General features: G+C 35.8%; 1 protein-coding gene across 8 annotated transcripts in view; it reads right to left on the bottom strand.

Moving 5' to 3' along the window:
- HMCN1 (hemicentin 1) overlaps positions 1-25,620 on the bottom strand; it is a 507,647-nt gene that overhangs the window by 170,813 nt on the left and 311,214 nt on the right. For all 8 annotated transcript variants that reach the window (XR_014266656.1, XM_082472452.1, XM_082472453.1 and 5 more), the window contains 10 exons: positions 20,185-20,286; positions 19,087-19,263; positions 18,390-18,541; positions 17,141-17,264; positions 12,691-12,866; positions 10,209-10,305; positions 6,777-6,899; positions 5,855-6,016; positions 3,561-3,842; positions 936-1,103 (listed from right to left, as the gene is read on the bottom strand). Coding sequence is in view for 7 of the 8 variants with exons in the window: in XM_082472452.1 (XP_082328578.1) it covers positions 936-1,103; positions 3,561-3,842; positions 5,855-6,016; positions 6,777-6,899; positions 10,209-10,305; positions 12,691-12,866; positions 17,141-17,264; positions 18,390-18,541; positions 19,087-19,263; positions 20,185-20,286 (1,563 nt within the window). In the remaining variant the exon portion in view is untranslated. The remainder of the gene's footprint in view (positions 1-935; positions 1,104-3,560; positions 3,843-5,854; positions 6,017-6,776; positions 6,900-10,208; positions 10,306-12,690; positions 12,867-17,140; positions 17,265-18,389; positions 18,542-19,086; positions 19,264-20,184; positions 20,287-25,620) is intronic.

Genomic DNA, 25,620 nt, shown 5'->3' on the forward strand with positions numbered 1-25,620 from the left:
GAAAATATATTTTATTCATGTGGCAAAACATTGCATCTGTTTTCATGATAAACACATTATACTGTTAATGCATACTCAATAACCAAACCAATTCAGAGATCTTTTCATATGAAGAATTCTGAAGCTGTATCTCACCCTAATTTTCACCATTGGTTTTTGAATGTGAGTGCAGGAGTTTACTTAACTTTCATTTTGTTAGGTTTAATTCAAAAGTTCCAGAGTGAGGTGTGTTTGAATTTGGATGCCTTCATTCAACACATTAGGTATTCTTCTAAATATCCAAGCTTTTTATTACCCATAAACTTGGCGAGATTATTTTCTTAGTCTGTACCCAATTTATTACTGAAAGGGGCCAAGCGCAGATTCCTGTGGCATGCCCCTAGACACCTCTCTCGACACTTACACTGATCCATAAAGAATAAGCTAATAGATTTTCCTACATAATTAGATAAGGAATAAGAGGAATATCTTTTTTACAATAATGATAAAATCTTAGCTCACTTGAAACTATTCTATCTTGGAAATATAAATCTCACTCAGATTAGAGTTGTGAAAAAATTCAAACTCGTGGTTATAGAGATATGTTATATAACATTATTCACTCTAGGCTCTGGCTTCAAGTATTTCTTTTCATTCTTCACTTTTCAGATTGGTTGGTACTCATTCCAGCATGAATGCTCTGACATCCCCATGATTTAAGTAATAAGTGAGTGCCAAGATTTCTTTGTCAAAAGGATATAGAGATATTTAGAGATTTCCCCCATTGTCATATAGCTTCTGATGTCCTAAATTTTTTTCTTAATATGATCAGTGGGTATTATAGTAAGCAGCTAGATCATAAAGAAAAAAATAAGACATGGAGTTATGAGAAATTAAGGAGAAACTGTGGCCACAGGAAGCTAATCAGATTACCAGGCTACAAGAATTTCTAATACCTGAGAGAATTCTCAGAGAACTGCTAAAGTTGACAGGCCACCCATCTTTAAGCCAGGCAATTGAAGGCAGGGGAATTCCTGAAGCTTCACAAGTTAGGGACACTGAGTTTTTTTCCACCACACTGATATTTTCAGGTGTCCTGTGGTTTCCTATGATGCTTGGAGGTGCTGTAAGACAAAACAAAACAAACAAGAAATGGAAAGGAGGGTGGCTAGTATGTAACAAACACCAAATTCTAAACAGCTTATTCTTAAAAATAAGGCTTCCATTTTCTAGTCAACAGTAAGCAAAATAAGCAGTCACAACAATAAGATGATGATGATGATGATGATGACGACGACGATGACAACACTCCTGGAAGTAAAAATGTCGCTTCTTCCTCACTAACAGCAACATATGACTTTTTAAAAAAAAAAAAATTTATTTATTTTATTTATTTATTTTTGGCTGCGTTGGGTCTTAGTTGCAGCACTCGGGCTCTTCATTGCAGCATGCGAGCTTCTCTCTAGTTGTGGCGTGCGGGATTTCTCTCTCTAGTTGTGGTGCGCGGGCTCCAGGGTATGTGGGCTCTGTAGTTGTGGTGCGCGGGCTCCAGAGCGTGTGGGCTCTGTAGTTTGCGGCATGTGGGCTTCTCTAGTTGAGGTGCCCGGACTCAGTAGTTGTGGCGTGTGGGCTTAGTTGCCCCACGGCATGTGGGATCTTAGTTCCCTGACCAGGGATCAAACCTGCATCTGCTGCATTGGAAGGTGGATTCTTTACCACTGGACCACCAGGGAAGCCCCCAAATGACTTTCATATTGTTATTCTAATAGTGGTGAATGATTTTCTGTGAGTCACTCATCTTTTCTGGTAATATGGATTCATGACTTTCTTATAGGCAGAATTTTCTAACAAATAATTCTAGTATTAAAAATTAAAAACAATCAAACAAATTAGAAGCTCAAAACCTCCTGAAACACACCAGCTTTCATGTTATCTATACTAACCACATTTTTGTTCCTTGGGCTAGTTGTTTCCTTGCTGGTTTTTTCCTTATTTTCACCCCAGTCCAGCTCATGGAGACAAATGTGGTTTCAACTAGAATAGGAGGAGTAGAGTTGATGGGACTTAGTGACACCGGATATGAGAAAAAGAGGAGTCAAGGATGATTCCTGGGTGTTTTCCTTGCTCAATCACATTAGGGGGTGGGATTGGCACAATCACCCATGAGAGAGTGTGGAGAGAGAAGCAGGTATTGCCCATTTCAGAGCCTTGGGGCATTCTAACACTACAGGCTGGAAGAGTAGGGGGAAACAATAAGAGAGGTTGAGAGGAAGGAGTTGGCTGAGAGTTAGAGAACAACCAAGAGGGGCAGGGGTGGGGCAGTTCCAGAAGCCTAGAAAAGACTGAGTGACCAGCTCCTCGGGGTCAAATATGCATTGTGAATGCAAAAATGTGAGCCACACAAAGTGGGTTGAGAAGACGGGTTTGGGCAATGAGCAGAGTGGAATCAGGATAGTCTGAGGATAGAGTGACAAGTCACATTGACCCAACAGGCCTGGACAAGTGCAAGGGCTGGGTCAGAGGAGAACCAGTGTTAAAACCCAATTAAGCCAGCACTGGAACATAGATAAAACAAGGCTACACAGAGGCCTTGAGTGCCTCTATGTCCCTCATTAGCCCCATGGAAAGTTACCCCTCCATCATGTTTTCTTCCTGCACAGAGAAGGGCCAGTGACACCCTCCACTTTCAATGGTCTTGCAGAATTGAAGTACATGGAAGATTGAGCCAACTGGAATTTAGCATAATCTGAGACCTTGATTTCTCAACATCAGTCTTGCCTAGGAAATTTTATGACAGAAATTCTTGTTAATACAACTAACCTAAATGTCCCTCCCTAGAGAACTGATCAAATAAAGTATGAAACATTCAAATAATGAAATAGTAAGCACCTGTTAAAAAGAATGAAAAAACCACAATCTAACAAAACGATACATAGGACTGATTCCTTTTCAGTCTTTAGCTTTGGTTTACACATTGGCTGCAAACTACAAGATATTAATACTGGACTTTGTGCATGTTCTAACTGGATTTAAGTTACAAGACCATGTCTATTAGATTTACCATTGTTTCTATAGATTTTAAAAATGCAATTCAAATTGTATGCATACAAATAGGTGTCCTTGAGTACCTGTATGTTTGGTCCATTCCTATGGACATTTACTGTTCATTACTTAGAATTTTAAAGCTGACTTCAGCACAACTTATGCCCATCTGATGCTCAGTCAGTAAGCTCTAAGGAACCTAGACTTACACTAGCCAAGTCAGCTAATGTGGAAAACATAGAATCATGGAATATTACTTGGGATAGCACTGGATCAAAAGTACTTGAAGAAGATAATTATCTACTTTACTATGTGCTTTCCTAAAAGAATATCCAATATATGCTTATTTCACCAAGGTAAGATATGGAAGGTCAGGCATAGTAGGATGAGTGATGAGACTGATCTAAAGAAGTGGTGCAAATGTAGAAAATAATCGACTATAAATAAAAGACTCAACACTTGAGGCCTATATCTCCCATCCAGGAGGCTATAGATTATATCAGCCAGTGAATAGACCTATTGAGCCTGTTTATACTTACTGTGTACACTTAAGTCATATTTTCTGTCAGTCATTCCTGCTATATTCACAGCAACACACACATAACGGCCTGTGTCAGACACGTGGACATTCTTCAGCTGAAGGATATGACCTTCATCCGTTACTTCCATTCCCCTTCCCTTAGTCAAAGGGCGGCCCTCTTTCATCCAGGTCACTGTCGGTTGAGGAATACCCTCCACCTCACACTCTAAGGAAATGCTCTTCCCTCGAGTTACGATGATTTCAGTAGGGTGGTTGCCACTGTTGGCTATAGTTGGTCGAACTGGGAAAAAAAAGAAAAGAATAGGAAATGTTTGCCTTAAGTCTTATATAAGAATTTTCATCAGGCAAAGTTAAATTCTTTTTTTGAAAGAAAATGTTTTATTGTTTCTTGTGGTCATACAAGCAGTACAAATTTACAGCAAAACAAAAATCACGAAATTCAGAAAAGTATAAAGGTCACTCACCATGCTATAATCGAATATACCCACTGAAAACATTTAGGTCTTCATGAAACCAACCATTACAAAATGAAATTAAAGAAAACCTACTAAGCACAATAACATAAAAACAAATATCTAGGAATAATATGACAAAACACACTAAATTCATTTTTGATGTCAAAAAATTAGCTACTAAAGAAAAGACCCAGGACTAATAGACATGGCATTGCTGTACTGAGAGGTAGAATTCTTCTCCAATGTACCTAAATGGGTTCGTAACTAAAATAAAGCTATCAATATAGTAAGGAAAGAATACTGCATTAGCTACTTTCCCTGCTTTTGAGAAGTTATACAACTATTTGAATTATCATTTGTAGCTCTAACCCAGGGAAGTCTTCTAGTACTAATTTTAAAGTAGATATGACAGCCTAGCTCATGACCTAACGTCTGTTACCAATTCCTTTCTTCCTTTCACTAGAGGAGTTGGAAAAGCTGAGACTTTCTCAGTCTTCTTTGGAAATTGAGGTTACCTCACGAATCACTGTAGACCTAAAAAGTCTAAATGGAGGTCTGCTGGCGGGGGTGAGGTGAGGGGGTGGGTTTGGGAAATTTTTTGCTCTCCTGCTAAAAGAGAAAGATACCATTCCTTCCCCTTCCCACACTGCCTTCAATGTGGACTTGATACTACAAATGCAGCAACCATCTTGAGATAACAAAGGCAGGACCAGGAGGATCCTAGATCTCCTGTCCTGATAAGAGTAAGGTGCTGACCAACTCCAGTGACTGTCGGCCTCAGGCTTCTCATTACGTGAGAAAATAAACCTCTATTTGTTTAAGCCACTGATGGCCAGTGATTCTGTAAATGTACAGCTAAATTCACCTAGTGGATACTGATTCCAAGAAAGAAGATTAAACCAACTCAAATACACATGTGTGTGGGAAAGAAAATGGACCAGTGTTAGTAATCCTGTGTTCCAGGGCCAATCCTGTCACATACAAGCCATGTGACCTCAGCTGGTCATGGAAACCTCTCTGGGCTTAAGTTTCCACATACATTTTTGAGGCAATATTTTTGTCTCATACCACAGCTATGTAAAGGTTAAATGAGGTAATGTAAATATTTTAAATACTTTAAAATCTTATATAAGTTAAATATTCTTTACGATGAGATATTTTTACATATTGTAAATATACCCTATGGTACAATGCCATCTTCTCCATTCCGCACGTACACTATCCTGCCCCCCAAAAATTACAGGCACATTGATATATCTGCCAGCAGCAAGCTGATGCAGATGTTCAGCTGTATTACTGAATAAATAACAGCTAGAAATAAGTAATTACTCTCTTTATTATGTCAGCACAATTAAAATTTGTGGGTCTTATGAAAGGTATAGTTGTCCCTGGGTATCCACAGGGGACTGGTTCCAGGACGCCCTCAGATACCAAAATGCTCAAGTCCATTCTATATAAAATGGCATAGTATTTGCATATAACCTATGTACATTCTCCCTTATACTTTAAATCATCACTAGATTAGTTATAATACTTAATACAATGTGAATACTGTGTAAATAGTTGTAAATACAATGTAAATGCTATGTAAACAGTTGTCTGGTGCGTGGAAATTCAATTTTTGCTTTTTGTAACTTTTTGGATTTTTTAAAAATATTTTTCAATCTGCACTTGGTTGAATCCATGGATGTAGAATCTGTGGATATGGAGGGACAATTGCATACTATAACCATACTACTTTGAATGACTCTTAAAGATATGAAGAAAAAGTAAAAGGGAAGGATGGAGAGGTTTTTTTAAAAAAATTGTGCCAAAGCCTGGCTAACTAATAACTTACTGTAAACTTGCAGACTGTAGTCTTTCTTTGCTGTTCCAGCAACATTTGATGCCACACAGGTATAGAGCCCTGCATCAGATTCTTCTGCAATTGAAATCTGCAACTGCCTGCCTCCAGATAAAGTTCTGACTCGCCCTGCAGAATCAGCCAGCACTGGGGAGCCTGCAAAGAAAACCAAGGGGCAGAATGTGAAGCATAAATTAAGGCGTTTTGTGTATATACTCTAATGAGTATATATACATATTTATTTACTTCCTAGTTCACATACTTAAAAGGCAGAGGACACTGTATAATAATCTATGCAAAAAGGAGGAGGAGGAAGATGAAGAGAAGACTATCTTCTGCAAATTTTTCTTTCAATCAATATTGCATTTAAAAGAAAACATACTTAGTAAAATAAACAAAATAAAATCTTTAAGTAAAACAAAAATTATTTTTTAGATCAGCTAAAAATTTAGATAATCTGATACTTAATGGAAACAGATATTTGTTGATGAATAACTAAAAATCTGTTCAACTGCACAATTCAATCTTAACGTACATTACAAAACTGTCACAAATACAGCAAAAATGTTTGCTTTAAAAAAAGAGAAAAATTTTAAACCTATTTTAAAGAAGAAAGAAATAGTTCATTGAATGGTGGATTCTTGATCATTATAGCTGCCCTACCATACATTTGATTAAAAAAGAGTTAATGGAGAAAATTAATTTCTTCTTGGGAGCAGTGAGTCTCAAAACTGACAATTTTCAGGTTGATACTGTAGAAGTATCGCATATGGCACATTTAACACAAAGCAATTCTGCTGTCTAGTATTTTCGCGTGCAAACCGTAAGAAAGTTTGTTGGCATGTTTCTCAAACAAAATATAAATTCACTTAATATTTATATTTAATTTTATAAATGTCAAAGGATGAAAACTGACCTTTCTTCTTCCAAATGAGATTTGGGGGTGGAATACCACTTGATTCACACAATAGACTAGTAAGATGCCCTTCAATGACTGTAAGTTGAGCAAGTTCATCAGAACCATAAATATTCGGTGGTACTGAAAGATTAAAAAAAGGAAAAATACTATTTTACACTCAAATATAAAATTTCCCTAACACTTTGCATGTAAAAATAAAAAAGGTTCCCACTCAAATGGTACAAGTAAATAATTTAGCACTTGAGGTTGACATATCAACACCACATTAAAAGTCAACAGTAAGACCTAGAATAAATACCTAATAGCAGACTTCCCATTTTCACAGATAGAAACTTAATTATCAAAATACTCAGAGTGATATAAAAAGGAGATACAGTCTAGATATTTAGACATCTTGCACCAAAAGAAATGATGACACTTACCAAATTTAAATTTAACCCAGTCATTTGTGCCTCTCCAGCTTTGATACCTCAGATGTTGAACAGAATAGAAAGACATCAGGCATATAACATATAGTAAAGAACAGAGGTAAGGAATTTGATCTGAGAAACAGACATGCTACCTATCCTAGACTGCACAGTCTGCCTTCCCCCATTGATCTCCAGCTTCTCCTTGGAACCCTCAAAGTGAATTCTGACTACCCACACTTTACTCAAAGAGGCTGAGTCTGCATTTGCTGGTTGAACTCTCCCTTGGGACACTTTCCTGGCTGCAGTATTATCACGTGATAGATGCTTATTCTCCCAAGCTCCTGGGAGTTGAGGAGTGGGAGAATCCTCCCCACCTCCAATGCTGCTTCCAGCCATTGTTCAAACACCCCCATGAAAGTCTCAATTCTTTTGAGGCTCATGTCACCCATTTACTTCTTTTTTTCTTATCACCATCTGTGAACCTGTCATTCTTTCTCCATTCACTGAACAATTTGGTACTTGTTTTTATCCTTTCTCTTGACATGAAGACCTGCCACATTCTGTATGAACTCAATATCCACACGTCTAAACACCTGGCTACTCAGTTCCTTGATCTGCTCATCCTGTTCTCCATCAGAGGCCATATCCTTTTCACCATCTAGAACATTTCTCCTATTAATTTATAAATTTAGGCCACTTTCTGACAACTGCTCTATCCTTATAGCTCTTTCACTCAACTATTCCCAATTCTCAATGCAATGACCTAATTGAATCTCAAGTCCTTAAATCTCTCAGAAGCCTCCCAACCTAGCTGCTTATTCTTTTATTTGCCAACTTCACTATCCAACTTAGATTTCATGATCAGTAATTTCAGCTAGTCCTCTGCCAATATTTTCAACTGCCTGGCACCATTGCTCTTCCTATTTGGCAATACCCTTACTTGGGATGAATCCTATAGTTTACTCTGTCATCACCTATGCCACAGATGAAAATTCTACAGAAGAAAATGACAACTACACAAATTGTCACCACTATAAATTCATGATCTCCAACCCAAACTCCACCTCCTCTACTCCCATGGCTTCCATTAATACAAATACTTGCAAATCTGTACCTGTAATGCAGATACTCTCTGAGATCTGGACTTCTATATCTGACTACTTAACATCTCATCTTGGATGCCTTAGAGGCACTGTCAAACTCAACTTGCCCCAAACTGAACTCAGTAACCAGTGTCATTGTCTTTCTTCTTAAGCTCTCTATGCCTACATGTGGCATAGTACCTAGAACACTTGAGTCACACTATAAATAATTTTTGAGGTCTCAACTTTCTCTCCCCTATCATCCATTCTTACATTGACTGCGACCTGCTTTCCTCTTTAAGAGGCATTGGTCTACTCAGTTGTAAAGTACACTTTGTATTTTATGTCCCATTTGGCTTCTCTGCAATGTGTGCCATTATTCATTCATTCACTCATCTATCTAACCACGTCCAACTTATTTGTTGTCCGTGTTCTTCTGGGAACACCATTGTCCTTAGTTTCCATGACACAAGCTTTACCCAGTTTTCCTCCTCCCTCTTTGACTGTTCCTTCTCAGTTTCCCATTTGGGGGTCTCTTTTTCTGTCTCCCTTCTTATGTGATATGTGAGGGTCATTCTATACAGTACTCTTTTGTACACATTCTTCTTATTCTCGCTAAGGGATCTCAACTACTACGTATACACTCATGTCTCTAACCTCACATTTTTAACTATTATTTCTTTCTCCTGAGCTATGGGCTCATAATTCTGATGGCATAGAGGACAGCTTCACATGAACAGTCTACAGGCATCTCTAATACAGCATTTTAAAAATGAATTCTTCACCTCACTTTCTAATTGATCATCACTCCAAATTTTTCTTTTTCTTTTCTTTTCTTTTTTTCAACCTTTACTTGATAAGACTCAGCTCAGTGTTGTCCATATTGGGAGTTACACAACTATTTTCCCCATTTGAAAGAAATGAGAAGAGAAGGGAAAGAAAGGAAATATGAAGGGAGAAAAAGGATGGAAGGAGGTAGGAACAGAAGTGAATGATACATAACAAATATGTAGTAAATATAAATGTACTGCATAGTAAATTTTGTTGTTTAAAAGTAAATCCTTTTACAGGTGAATGATAATATTTCTTACAATTTTCCTCAAGATTTTTTAAAATGATAATAATGATTTATAATTAACAAGTCATTTTATACATAAAATATTTATTCTCTATTGGAATTAGATTACTTCCTCTACCTATTTTTATTTTAAAATGTGTTTTTGAATTAACTTTTATAATCAAAGGTAAATTTCAGGTTATTATGTCAAAAATTAAAAAGTTTAAACAAATACAATCAAAATTAAGAGAGCTTAATATGTTATAAGTGAATTTAAAGAAGTACTTAAAATAAATGTGAATATGTAGGAATGGGAACACTTTTAAACATAGTGTAACAGACAGCTACAGTGATATAAAAGTTGTGACTATTCCTAAGAATTATCTTAATTAGTAACAGTAAAACTTCAAACGAGAATAGCTTTGCACATTCGTCAGCGGAGTAATCCCGTCTCCCACCCACAAGTGCATGTGTTCTCTTTCTCTCACACAAATATAATTCACATACACAATTTAGCCTTTTGATTTATTTTCAATTGACCAACACACTCTCTGTTCATGGAGAACACTCAATCATTAGAGGATCTCAGTTGTAGAAGCTAAAAGGCATATTAATCAGGCAGGAGAGCAGAACTGTTCTACATCAAAGTTACAGTGACCAACATGTTTAGGTTCAGGAAATCTGTCTAGTTGCTCTTGAATTAATTATATAAGCTGATATTCAGGACAGTTCAGCATCATTTAAACATATTAATTAGTGTCCATGTCTGTATTATGATCAATTTTAGTTACGTGGTTGGTTATTTTAAGAACTGACACAAAGAATCAAAGATTAAACCACAAGCTGTATCATTTGCTTTACAGGGGCTGATCCCACTTACCCCAAATGTTGACATTATAGTTTTTCTCAGTTTTTCCAGCAACATTTGTTGCCTCACAAGTATAACGACCACTATCTTGAACCTGAGCATCTTCAATCTGAAAACAAAATCATGCTTTGAAACCACAGTTTCTATTTCGTAAGTAATTGGGGCTTTTCTATTAATGTTATTTGTGATCTCTGATTTTTCATTTGTGTTCTGAAGGTTTTCAAACATATAAAAAAATAGAGGGAACAGTAAAATGGATGGCTATATGCCCATCACCCACATTTAACACTTATCAAGATCCAGCAATTCTCATTTATGTCATACCTTATTTGAATCTCATTAATTTTACTGGTTGAAGGTCTAGAAAGGCCTTTTAAATATGATTCAGATAAAATAACAAAAAAAATCACAACTAATTTCTGAATATGTTATTCAGGGCTTTAAATATACAATCTTTCCATGCCCAGGTCCTTTTTCAGTAAAATAATACCCATACTATTAATTTATTATGTCTTCTCCCATATTGGGTTTGTAAGCTTCTTCAAGCCAGGTATTATACTCAATTAGTCTCAATCTCCTAATACCCAGTTTGGTGCTTGGTACATAGCTGAATACCAGTAAATACTTTCCATATATTTATCTGCAACATACATTAATACTCATTTATCATTTATTCATAGACCTTTCAGCAGTTATTGAGAATCTTGTACCAGGTACTATAGGTAGAAGATACAAAGAAGTATGGTGTAATATATTATTTCTGACTTGAGTTTTCAGTCTAGTTGAGAATATAATGTATGTGAACATAAAAAAAGAGTTTAATAATAAACAAGGTATAAATAAGAATATAAGATAATCTAAGAGGTACAACAAACAGTATGGAATTGCTAAAAGCTTTGAAATCAATTGCTAAAACATTCAAAAGAGAATCATTGGAGTTGGAGTTATCATTAAAAGTATTTAGTACAGCAGGGGTACACTAGAAGTTTTCATTTCCCTGAGGTCTTCTCCCTATGTTCCTTCCTATGGACCCAAACATTCCAGGGTGCCTGGCTAGCCTCAGTGGTGGAGACTCGGTGGATCCTAGGATTTCTTCACCATCACCTCTCTCCTGGCTTCCCAACTTTACTGGGATCTGTGCTCTGAAGAAATGAACTTCTCTACTCAGTAAAATTTGCTAGGAGAGTTCTAATCATGTATAGCTCTCCCCTAGCAGTGCTGGGACCTGTGGTTTATACAATCGTCTCCCTCTATCATTCAGTCAGAGCTGAGGTTTGAGAATTCTGCCAGCTGTTTTCCTGAACTCTGGGGTCTGCCTCTGAGAAGGGGCAGTGCTTTTTGCTTTTTTTTGCTTTTTTTCCCCCTATATAGCTCAATTGACTTATCCTACTTTCCTCCATCAGTGACTCCAGACTTTCCTTCCTCACCAGCTCCATCGTTACAGGATCATAATTCCGAACGACTCCATCCTCTTGCCTCCAATATACACTTTCACCCCCCCTCTCACTCTCTCCTATACTTCTATCCTCCTTGTGTAAGCGTCTTAGCTTCCTTTGTGTTGACAATCATTATCCATTTCCCAAGACTCTCCTTGTTTGACAGTAATAATATTCCTTTACCAAGAAACTATGTGGTGTAGTGGTTAGCGCATGGATTCTGAAGCTATACTCCTGTATTCAAATCCCATTTCTGCCGCTTAGTAACCATGGGCAGATTACGTAGCCATTCTTTCAATTCTAAATACGGTTATTATGAGGATTTTATAAATATTCCAATGGCCTGTTGGCTTCCTGAATCCTAATTCCTTAAGTTGGCTTTCAACGTTAGCTCTTATTTCGCTTAAGTCAACGTAGTCAACTTTATTTCCAAAATTCACTTTGTTAAATTGTTTCAGTCACACTAGCTTACTTGCTTCCCATAATCAGGCCTTTTGTCCTATCTACCCATAAAAAGCCAAGTAGCTTTCCAAGACTATTCTGGACAACCACAGCCTCACTTTTTGCTATCTTTCCCAAATGTACTGCCTGTACCATCCACTTGGTAATTAACTTAGAGACTTAGAGCACTCATTGCATTTTTCATGAGCTGTTAAATTCTCATATATTTATGCAAAATTGGAAGACATTTTGCATAAATGTGTCATACTTTTTTGCATCCCTATGCAGAGCACCTAGAATGGGTATTTGCTGATTGGCTGAATGACTGAAGATGATGCACTCCTTAGAATATTTCTATAATATTTTCCTAGAAGTATTTTTGAATGGCTTCTGGCTACAAACATGAATTGACAGTTAAGTATAATATTTAAACCTTACTAAGCATAAAACTAAAAAATATTACAAACCTCATTAATAAAAGGGTTCCTAGAATTTTATAAGATGAAATTAGTAGAATACTTGTGAAGTTTAATAAGGGTACTATTTTGATAGTGGTAATACCAAAGCCATGAGCTTAGGAATAATATAAGAAGCAATAAATGAATCTATAGGCTTACCTTTAACACACTTCCATTTTCAGTGACACTGAGGCCTGGTTTCTTCAGCAAAGGGTGGCCGTCTTTTAACCAGGTCAGAGTCGGTGGGGGAATAGCATCACTTTGACATAGTAACTCCACAGCTTGGCTAATGAGGACAGAGACGTTCTGTTCTTCTCCCATGATATTTGGTGCAACTAAGTGAAAGATGGGTTTTCCCTCAGGATAAAAGAGGCCAGCATACTGCTTATCTTTATTAATCATCGGGACATATATTGAATAACTTTATTCGTTCTTTTAAGATGTAGGATCACAGTAATTCTAACATACCCTCTGCATATCATTTGGTTCAGAATCAAGTGTTCATAAATCACTGATTAATGTGTTCCTGTTGAACAGAAATAGTTTTTTCACTAACTTTTCACGTAAAAAAGTTTTAGAACTGGAAGTTCTCACCAAGTGCCCACTTAAGAAACTTCTTGAACTAGATGTCACCACTTAAGATTTTCAAAGTATTAAACCACTCATGAAATATTTTGGAAATAACAATGAATTAAAAGCAAACACATTTTTGATGCTTATTTATATTTTTTTGCAAAAGAAAATAAATTTCATAAACACAGAGGCAAAATAAAAAAATAGAGTTGAAAGAGATCATCCTGTCCCACCTCACAGTTTGCAAAACATAAGATGGGGGACAGATAAGAGCTTATTTGAAATAACGTGACTAATTGGTGGCAAAACTAGGAGTCTTCTGACTTGCAGTTTAGAGCTCAATTTGATTTTCCATGGTGCCTTGTCAGCTTTCTATGGAATAAAGACCATGTGGGATAAATGATACATTAAAGACCAAACTAAAACAGTGACCAGCTGTACAGCATACAACTACATAAAAAGAAGAAATGAGTTGAAATTTTAATGAGATTAAAATTAGAATTCCCTGGCTATAAGGCTTGTCAGATTCTGAAATATGTTCTTGGAGAAGTTTAAGGAACTGCATTCCCTTGGGTGTATTAAAAAATAGAGTAAACAATCATTTGTCTCAGATGGTCAAGGTACAGCCCTGCCAAGAATTAGACGGTGGGCTCCATAAGCTCTCAAGGACTCTTTCAGGCTTATATTTATAATAATTCAAAATCATGAACTAATGATAAAATCAGGCCTGTTATAAAAGGGCCACTCCAAAAAAGCACAGAGGGGAATTTCCTCAGCCATTTCTCACTAAATCCCATAACTATTTAGGATTGTAGGAAACATACCATATTTGTAGTTTTTTTGGTTTTGTTTTTTTTTACAAGAAAGGTTAAGTTTCACTGAAATGAATCCTAAAGGATTTTCCAAATGCTTTGGTAGAAATAAGATTTTTGTGGTAAGGAACATTATGCTAGTCCATTGGCCATTGTTTCCAGCTTGAGACTGTTGCATGTGGCAAAATGACAATGAACGCAGGGCACTTAAGCTAGTCCCTATAGCTTAAGGGACTTTAACCAGGAGGTTATATAACCGTGTTCTATAACCAGGAGGTTTCTCTGCTACCATGTCTTTTACACAGGGAAAGGCATTTGAACTAGAGGGTATTTCTTAAGCTGTTTCTGGATGCAGGACTTGTGCTAAACCCAAAGGAAATGAGGCTAACAAAAGAAACTCCATGCACAATGGTTGGAACAGATCAGTGGAACTTCTGGGCAGAGATCTGTGATGCCGTCCTGCTAAATTTAATAGCACAACAGACATCTGGCTTTCCAAAAGTTTACAGTAATCTACGGGTGACAGAAAAGAGTGGGATTGTTTTTAACATGTGAGACAACAGATAAAAGATATACAACTAGTCTGTTTGAGATTAAAACTTCTATAATCTCAGCAAAATCAGCACAATGAGTGCCATCTTCTAAGATATTATGAAAAAAAGATATATTCACCAGTCTTAGCACAGACAGTCCTAAATAGAATTTCACAGGTTGGAAATCATTTCAGGTTAAGTCTGTCCTCTGTGGATAAAAATGTACCACAACTATATAAAAATATGTTTATCTTAGATTATTTGTAGAATTTACAAAAGAGCATAGATTCTTTATGACTGCTTGTAGATGTAAAAGTCAGAAACAATTCAAGAAAGCAGAATGCTAATTTATTTCCAAATATTTTTCCTTCAATTACTTTTCTTTACAGCTAAATGAGTTGAATCAAGCTCAAATTTTTTCATTTGAGAGGAAAAATACAAAAACAGTAGAGTATTTGTTTCTTAAAGAACATAAATTAAAGCAAATCTAATTACAGTCAAGGATATATATTACCGCAGCACAACTATTTTTTTCTGCCCTGTCTTTCATTTCCAACTTTTTGTTTAGTCTGAGAAGAGAACAAGCTTCTACCCTTTAGATCCTCAGCTTCCTTAGATGTTATCCCTAGTCTGCTTTGAGGTCATGTTGCTTAGGAAGGGGTGTGTTGTGTCTGTTTCTCATCCTATGCACTATACTTGTGAAATGTAATTACACAAGTCAGAATTGCCACAGGGTTATGTTTGTTGAGACACTGGGGAGTGTGTGATCTCTACGAAAGTTCTACAGGAATCCAAATCATTTAAAAACTCTATTCTCATGTTTCAGCACCTAAGAGTATGGTGACGCATACTCCGAATTTATACCAGGGAGAAACAGTTTTAATGAACTACTCTTGTAATTGTAGGGAAAGCTATTTTACACAATGTCTGCTCCTCCTACACCACCACACTCTACAATGTAAATCTGACGGACACTTACCTCTGAGGCTGCAGACTCATTATGTACCAAATAGATCCAAGATTGCCAAGGTTACTACCACAAATTTAGGAATATAATAGAGGGACATAATACTAATAGTAGAGCATAGATTGGAAGCTAATTTCACATTAAAAACCTGTTTTAATCTGGCACTTCTTTAACATTTAAAATATATACACACAGCAAGCTACTAAACACATACGTACATTCTAAAACATACGTATGGGCTGGCTAGCCACTTGACTTTTATAACAGAGGGAAGATTCTGGTTTTCAGGCTAAAAAGGTAGTATGGGAGTATCTTAACAAATGATAAAAAATAGTCATGCACATCTTCATAACTCCAGAAAAATATCAACTCTCTATCACCTTCCAGGTCCACTATTGACATTAACCAGTGCAGAAATGGAAGGAGCCAATCCCAGATTTTCAGTGTTGACTAAAACCCGGTGAATACCGATGTCAGTCCTCTGCTTGCTTGCTCATGATTGAAGGAGCTACTGTGTCACATACTTAGATTGATGTATCATTCTCTAAGGATAGTTTAGATTGGAAACATTCCAGTTCTTCATAAAGCATAAAAGTGACCCATTAAGGGAAGGAGTTAGATTCCTTGCAGTTGGGCATTTTAGACCCTCTGTTATCTCGGACACAGAGCGCCAGCTGGAGGCTAGATACAGACCCATGCCAACTGCAGAAGCTACACAAAAGAGGGATGCATAACGAGCCTTGGGTAATTTATTGATGCCAACTGGGATTTTTTAGCTTAATTAGAGATGCATGGCATCCATGTTGAAACAAGGGGCCTTTTTATTAAAAAATTAGGACTTATTATATAAGTTATTTGTGATGATTACATTTGTTTTGGCAAACTCAAAAAGGGAAGTCAATCCACATGTCCTGGAGGTAAAAAAAAAAAAAAAAGTAATATATTTTGAACAGGAGTAAATTATTTGGAAGTGAGGTAGGACTTAGAAGAGAAGGCTTGCATTAAACAGAGACTCTTTGAGGACTACAGAACAAATTCATTACTCCACGAACCAAGAATATAATGCAAATAAAACCCTGAAAAATTTCTAAACGCAAAGGTATACTAAAATGTGGAATGACAAGTGTAATCTATGAATGGAGGCCATTGAGGCCCCAACTTTGTTCCAGGGGCCTCTTGGTGTGATGGAATCAGACCTTTCCTTTTGTACCTTACAGCTGCATCATAGGTAGGAAGAAAAAATACTTGAATTTTGTCTAAGTTTATGTTTAGTTTAACTTTTGCTTCTCAAATATCCTTTAATTCATAGACATAGTACTGACTATAAAATATGCTGATTGTACATATAATTAAAAAGTAAGAAAATCCAGGCTTCGAGTAGAACAGATCAAGAGAGCTACTTGAACAGAGCCTTGTTTTAGGGAGAAGAATATGTCTTCCAAATTGCAAAGATCTCTCCATAGTCATGTTCTTCAGAGGGCTCCATAAAACCAACACCCTACATGCTGGATGTATGCATTTTTAGTTCTCAGAACTTCAATAAAGGAAAATTAAAGTCAAATATAAGGCAGAAAGGGTGAATCTGATTTAACTAACCTTGTAATATTTTGATAATTTCTATTGTTCATAGCTCTTTATTGTCAAAAACTTGCGTAACTTCCTCAATGATATTAGGACTTAAACACAGCTGTATCAGAGCAGAAACAATTATTAAAATGTCTTACCATATACTCTGAGGTCAATGTCCCTTTGTTTCTCCCCAGCAGCATTTACTGCCACGCAGGTGTATCTCCCCGTATCACTGATTTGTGCGCTGGTCAAGGCTAGGATGCGGCCCCCAGACAGAACCTGTTGATTAATAGAAAGCTAAATAACCAATATATCTCCTGAGAACTGTAGGCGTAAACACACTTTTTCAATTATTTTATGACATTGATCAATTGAACATTTGCCTCTAGAAGCATTTTTACTTGGATGTTTTAAAGAGGGCAAGCATCATTTAATCCCCTTCTCATCTTATCTGTGGAGGACGACAGAGGCTAGAACCAAACTTGGTAATAACCACTGAACACAACTCTCTACATACAGGATCAAGTGAAGATCCAACTTTATCAACACTTACTACAGAAAGAGAAAAAGCCACCAGGGGAGAAAGATAAGAAGTGGGAATAAGAGGAGCTAATCCTCCTCTTAATTTTTCTTTGAGAGAACAAGTAAGAAGGTAAAATTAACAGCACAGTAGCAGTCAAATAAATTAATTAGTCACATTCATTGTCCTTTTATCCCATTGATGTAGTTGTACCTTTAATATTGACATGGACTCTGGATAGCCTATGATCCCAAATTCTGCAAGCAATGGATTTTCAAGAAAATTTCAAGAAGTCGAATGGTGGAATAACTATGCTCTCTGCTAAGCAAAGCAAAATTGAAGTACACTTTCAATGAGATAATATGTGTTTCCATATTTTAAATTTTGAGTCAGTGCAATGTACTTACATTTTTTTGTCAGACTCAAATTTCACTTCTCATAATGTTGCCTTTATAATTTTTCTTTATATGATGTTTTAGTAGAAATAAATATACTCTGTGTGGTTCTCTGATTATTTCCAGACATTTAAATATAACGTCTACCAAAAAATTCCTGTTTTTATTGTTGATGAACATTTCTTTGCGTAGGGTATCTTTTATGGTGGTGGCAGAGAGTGGGGGGGGGGAGTAGAAAGTATCTAAAACAATGGTCAAAATACAGCACTACATATGAGATAAGGGAACTCTTAGATATACTGAGCTTTTAATGAATTGTTTAGAAATCACAATTGTGTGCCCATGGTATTTATGGATGTATATGTGTACATGTTTGGATAACATTTGTGAATCCTTGCTCTCCAAATCCCTTTAATAGTTTTACTTGTTTATACTTCCTGTATTGAATAATTAGATGGTAGATTTCACTTAAGGAATGACAGAGAGTACCTGTATCCCATTAGTGAAACTAGCGACAGGGCTCCCATCTTTCAACCAGGTCAGACTTGGGGCAGGGATACCTCTGGCTTCACATTCTAACCTCACCAGGTTATTAACTACCACTGACACCATGTTATTGCTGCCAGAAATTGATGGGGGCACTGAAAAGGAATAAAAAAATAAATAAAATTAAGATATGTTAACATCATGGAATATTACATCTCAAAATAATAAAACTATATGTTGTGTCCACAATAATATGTTTTACATTTTTATTTCTTGATTTCCAGGCTTTGTGTGTATCTGTGTATGTTTCCTTACACTATATCTACTCTAGTATGTTAACTATGAACTACTCTTAAAAGCATTATTAGAGATAATAACTTAGAAACATTTCTTGAACTAAAACCTATGATTCTGACAGACAATATTTACAAACAGGGCCATTGTCATTGGCTGGTAAGACTGTTGATGACTATTTGCAACAATTCATCTAAAGAAAACTTAAGTTCAACAGCATGTGAAAATAGAGCATTTAATGGGAATCAGAAAATATAAACGCTTATCAGTTTTAGAACACTGCATTCTTAAGTAAAGATGACAATAATACATTCTGTTAAATATTTACACTAGAATTCTATAGATGCACTTAATCATTTTGAATGCTTCTTCACCCCAGGATGAATCTAGGAGAAGTAGCACTAACCATGGACCTGTAGACTATAAAATAACTCTGTAGCTCCAGCTGAGTTGATGGCCACACATTTATATATGCCAGCATCTGTGATCTGGGTGCTTTCGATATTGATGATCTGTCCTCTGTTCAAGAAAGTCATACTACTGGAACCTAATAGTGGACGATTATCTTTGTACCATGTAATAGCTGCAAGGGGAAGAGGACAGAAACCCATCTTTTTAAAACTTTTCATTTAAAAGCTCAATACACACACTAAATCGAAGCTTAACTACAACAGTAACAATTGCTTTATTCTTTTTTTTTTTAATTGCTTTATTCTTATGCTTATCATCTTAGTTTAATCTGTTTAATTATCTCTTTAGGGTTGATTTTTAGGAGGAGGTAAACTTTAGAAAAACATGAATAGACAATCCAATATAAGAGTCCTGAAGTGAACTTATAAAAATAATATTCTTTACATTATCTCTAATGTACTGGGTTGGCCAAAAAGTTCATTTGGGTTTTGCCATACAATCTTACAGAAAAACCTGAACGAACTTTTTGGCCAATCCAATATCAGTATTTGTTTGATAGCAAACTTTTAACCGATTCTATTTCTTTTGGTGTAGTATATATTCCTCTCATCTATAAAATTTTGTTTATGCATCTAATCAAAACCAAACACTATACATACTGTTAGCCTCAAAATTTTTATATTATTATTGATTCGTATGAATAACTTACTGGTGATGAAAATCAACAAAATAATAGTCTCATCAAATGAATGATTTATAAAGATAATCAATTGAGACTAGATAAAAATATATTTTTCAACAAAAATTTATATGCAATACCATTGTGGGTTTTGTGGCCATAGTAAGGACAATAAGATAATTATTCACATATTTCTACATTGTTTAAATGGGTAAATTATTTCATGTAGTTAAAAGCAATGAAAATTCAAAAATATCATCCACCTAATGATATCCTTATCAATGTTTTACCCTTGAAATATATTCTGTAATATTTCCCTTATTAGTAATTACTATATTATGCTTATAAACAGATTTAGCAATTCGCAGAAATCTTAAAATGTTAATAAGTTACAGAGTCCACAAACAAACCTACCAGGAGAGGGATTTCCAGTTGCCTTACACTCCAGCTGTATGGGGTTGTTCACTACCACGGTCTCATTCAGCATCTTCCCTGCATCCTCCAGACTGGGTGGTTCTGTAAGAAGCCCAAACAGATAATTAGCAAACACAAATAGGATATTTAAACTGAAATTGTTTGCTCACTGGGAGTTGTCATTTCTTTCTTTCTTTCTTTCACTTATATACAATGATATATTTGGAATAAAACTAAAGTATACTATTAAGTAGTACTGAAGAACAGGATGGAAAAAGATGTTAATAGCTTTTCGGATCATCCATTTCTCTATGCCTAGACAGGAAAAGCCTTAGAATTGTAGATTAGTAGAGCAGTAAAAGAAAGTTAAAGGAGTATTTTTTTTAATTCCAGTAAATCTGACTGGTCTGATGATGAATTGCCTTTACCAAGAAGTAATTCTCTTTCAGGGAAGGACATGGGTATTCCTCAAAATATCTGACTTTACCTTAGTAAGAACTATCTTAAACCTTTTCAGAGGGATTAAAATCATTTTTTGTTTGTTTATTAGAGTTTTTTCTTTTGATATGAAAGTTACAATTAAACTGTTAGTAAAATAAAACTACATTTTCAACTTTAAATACTCACAGATAATGCTGCTCTATTTTTAATGTATTTATAAAGTAGGAATTCAGAAAGTCTAAGAGGCATAGTGTAAAAGTAATGACAACTTAGAACAGAAATGCCATACATCTTCTCCTATCTCAAGGAGTGTAGGAGGGATGCCAGGAGAAAAACAAAAGTACAAGTAAACTAGAGATCTTATCTTACTTGGAAAAGATGCTACAGATATGTTTGCTTTAAGGTTTATATAAAAATACATTTTAAAGATTTGCTAAATTTAACTTATCCAATGCATGAGAGCGCCTGACCTCTGCCTCATATACAATTAAACAATTGATCCATTAATCTAGCAAAAACAGAGAAAGGGGAAAGGAGAAAAGGGAACAAGAAAAATGATGAGAACTAAATAAGATGGCAGAAATAAAATCAAAAATATAAATCAAGAGCATAAATGTGAATCAGTTCATTTTCTTGGTCAATAGAGAAAGACTTAACACTATTTGAGGGTTAACAGTATTTTTTAAAATTAAAAAGCAAAAGTAAAACAATTGCAAAAATGTTGACAATAAAGAGCTGGACAAAGGTATACCAGAACAAGTGTGATATCAATTTCTGACAAACTGTTATACAAGGCAAAAATAATGCTTTCTATTGACTGAACTGTTACAATTCAGAAAGAATCCACTATAATGATAATGCTTTATGCACTGAATAAAAAGGCAAAAATTGTTAAATAGCAGAGAAAATTTGAAAAACCAAAAAGTACTATATTTTAGTACACCTTTCTTAGAAATTGACTATGCAGTGAAACAAAAAATAAAGTTACAAAGAATTTGAGAACTAAAATTACCCATCCATACTGTATGTGTGTATGTATATTACATATATACACATACACATATGTATTAGTGTATTTATGGTTAACAAAGAATATGTATTATTTTCAAATGCCAACAGAATATTTTCAAAACAGACTATATATTAGGCCATAAAAAAAGTCAATAAAGCATTTATAACCACAAGTTAATAAAACCATAATAAAAAAAAAAGAGAACTCAGTAATAAAATATAAAGTTCTCTACATGGAGAAAAAATTTATTATAAAGGAAATCAAGACAAAAGTATAGAAGTAGAAAAAATAAATTAGAATGAGATTGATTAAAAACTAAAACCTATGGAATGTCACTAAACAGTATATTATTCAAAGAAAATCTTAAAGCCCTAATTAATATATTAAAAACTAAGAAATAATGAAAATAAATGTCCCAATCATTCAACTCAGATTCCATAAAAAGACCAATAAAATAAGCCAAAGAAGTCAGGAATAAAGAAATAATAAAAATAAAAGCAGAAGACTACACCAAAGAAAACAAACAAGCAAAAGAAATAACAAAAGAAGACAATAAAACTGGTTTTTGACAAGTTTAAAATAAAGTCTGTCCTCAAAAGTAGATGTTCTTGTGAGTCATATTTGTTTTCTTGGAAGTTGTTCCTAAAGACAAAGCCTAGACTCCACTCCTCCTTCATACCTGTAGTTCCTTTGTATCCATCTAATGAAATGTATTAACCCCTCCTGCTTGAAATGCCTAAAATGTTTCTGTTTTCTGCACTAAATTCTGATTTATGATATGGTATTTAAGGACAAAAGACCTTTAAATATGGCTATCTGACTTTTCCAACTGGAAAGGAAAAATAATTAATCCATGGCGCATTCTTTCAAAACAGTTATTTAAATACTAACTTGAAGCCTTCTGGACTAAAGTGATCACTGAAGGCTTTGACAGACTATGCAGCAACTGCAATAAAACAACATGGTAAGAATAAGAAATAAAAGAGCTGTGGAGTGGGCTGGCTATTTTTCATTCCACTAAAGGACTGAAAGAAAAAAAGATTAGATGTCAGCAAGAATGGCAGAGTAAAGACTGAAAATCCATGCCTCCATTAGAAAACAAAAAAGAACACTGGAAAAATTATCAAAACCAACTTTTTCACAACTCTGGAAATTAACCAAAGGCTTGCAATAATTAAAGTGCTTATTCAAGAAAAACAGCAAAATCTAATTAAGAACAACAAGGTTTATGACATTTTATCTCACTCTATTCCCATCACTCTCTCCCTACCTCAGCAGTAAGCTTGAAAGCAAAGAGCTCTGCAACCACAGTGAAAAAAGCAGCCAAGTAGAAACTGGAAAGTAGAATGCGTTTGGTGCTACCTAAAAGGTTCCTGGAAGGACCTTCAAGAGGGCGGAGGAGTAGGACGATGGAGATCAACTTCCTCCCCACAAATACATCAAAAATACACCTACATGTGGACCAACTCCTACAGAACACCTACTGAACGGTGGCAGAAGACCTCAGACTTCCCAAAAGGCAAGAAACTCTCCACGTACATGACCGTGTGGCTGACAGTCTTGGTGTTCCAGCTGGGTGTCAGGCCTGAGCCTCTAAGGAGAGAGAGCTGAGTTCAGGACATTGGACCACCAGAGACCTCCCAGCCCCACGTAATATCAATCAGCGAGAGGTCTCCCAGAGATCTCTGTCTCAATGCTAAGACCCAGCTCCACTCAATGACCAGCAAGCTCCAGTGCTGGACACCCTATGCCAAACAACTAGCAAGACAGGAACACAACCCCACCCATTAGCAGAGAGGCTGCCTAAAATCATAATAAGCTCACAGACACCCCAAAACACACCACCGGACACGGTCCTACCCACGAGAAAGACAAGATCCAGCTTCATCCACCAGAACACAGGAACCAGTCCCTTCCACTAGGAAGCCTAAAAACCCCGCCAAACCAACCTTATCCACTGGGGACAGACACCAAAAACAACGGGAACTACGATCGTGCAGCGTGCGAAAAGGAGACCCCAAACACAGTAAGTAAAGCAAAATGAGAAGACAGAGAAACACATAGCAGATGAAGGAGCAAGGTAAGAACCCACCAGTCCAAACAAATGCAGAGGGAATAGGCAGTCTACCTGAAAAAGAATTCAGAGTAATGATAGTAAAGATGATCCAAAATCTTGGAAACAGAATGAAGAAAATACGGAGACAGAGACATTAAAACCTCTACAGACAAACAAAAACTAAGAGAATTCAGCACCACCAAACCAGCTTTACAACAAATGCTAAAGGAACTTCTCTAGGCAGGAAACACAAGAGAAGGAAAAGACCTACAAAAACAATTAAGAAAATGGTAACAGGAACATACATATCGATAATTACCTTAAATGTAAATGGATTAAATGCTCCAACCAAAAGACACAGACTGGCTGAATGGATACAAAAACAAGACGTATACATGCTGTCTACAAGAGACCCACTTCAGACCTAGGGACACATACAGACTGAAAGTGAGGCAATGGAAAAAGATATTCCATGCAAATGGAAATCAAAAGAAAGCTGGAGTAGCAATTCTCATACCAGACAATAGAATTTAAAATAAAGACTATTACAAGAGACAAAGAAGGACACTACATAATGATCAAGGGATCAATCCAAGAAGAAGATATAACAATTGTAAATATTTATGCACCCGACATAGGAGCACCTCAGTACATAAGGCAAATGCTAACAGCCATAAAAGGGGAAATTGACAGTAACAAATAATAGTAGGGGGCTTTAACACCACACTTTCACCAATGGACAGATCACCCCAAATGAAAATAAATAAGGAAACACAAGCTTTAAATGATACATTAAACAAGATGGACTTAATTGATATTTATAGGACATTCCACCCAAAAACAACAGAATACACATTCTTCTCAAGTGTTCATGGAACATTCTCCAGGATAGATCATATCTTGGGTCACAAATCAAGCCTTGGTAAATTAAGAAAATTGAAATCGTATCAAGTATCTTTACTGACCAAAATGCTATGAGAGTAGATATCAATTACAGGAAAAAACTGTATGAAACACAAACACAAGGAGGCTAAAGAATGTGCTACTAAATAACCAAGAGATACGGAAGAAATCAAAGAAGAAATCAAAAACTACATAGAAACAAATGACAATGAAAACACAACAACCCAAAACCTATGGGATGCAGCAAAAGAAGTTCTAAGAGGGAACTTTATAGCAATACAATCCTACCTCAAGAAACAAGAAAAACCTCAAATAAACAACCTAACATTACACCTAAAGCAATTAAAGAAAGAAGAACAAAAAAAAACCAAAGTTAGCAGAAGGAAAGAAATCATAAAGATCAGATCAGAAATAAATGAAAAAGAAGGAAATGATAGCAAAGATCAATAAAACTAAAGCTCGTTCTTTGAGAAGATAAACAAAATTGATAAACCATTAGCCAGACTCACCAAGAGGAAAAGGGAGAAGACTCAAATCAACAGAATTAGAAATGAAAAAGAAGAAGTAACAACTGACACTGCAGAAATACAAAGGATCATGAGAGATTACTACAGCAACTGTATGCCAATAAAATGGACAACCTGGAAGAAATGGACAAATTCTTAGAAAAGCACAACCTTCCAAGACTGAAACAGGAAGAAATAGAAAATATAAACAGACCATTCACAGCACAGAAATTGAGAGTGTGATTAACACTCTTCCAACAAACAAAAGTCCAGGACCAGATGGCTTCACAAGCAAATTCTGTCAAACATTTAGAGAAGAGCTAACACCCATCCTTCTCAAACTCTTCCAAAATATAGGAGAGGGAGGAACACTCCTAACCTCATTCTACAAGGCCACCATCACCCTGATACTAAAACCGAAGATGTCACAAAAAAAGAAAACTACAGGCCAATATCACTGATGAAGATAGATGCAAAAATCCTCAACAAAATACTAGCAAACAGAATCCAACAGCACA

The sequence above is a fragment of the Balaenoptera physalus genome (assembly GCF_965194825.1).
Source record: "Balaenoptera physalus genome assembly, chromosome: 1".
In the NCBI taxonomy this organism is placed as follows: Eukaryota; Metazoa; Chordata; class Mammalia; order Artiodactyla; family Balaenopteridae; genus Balaenoptera; species Balaenoptera physalus.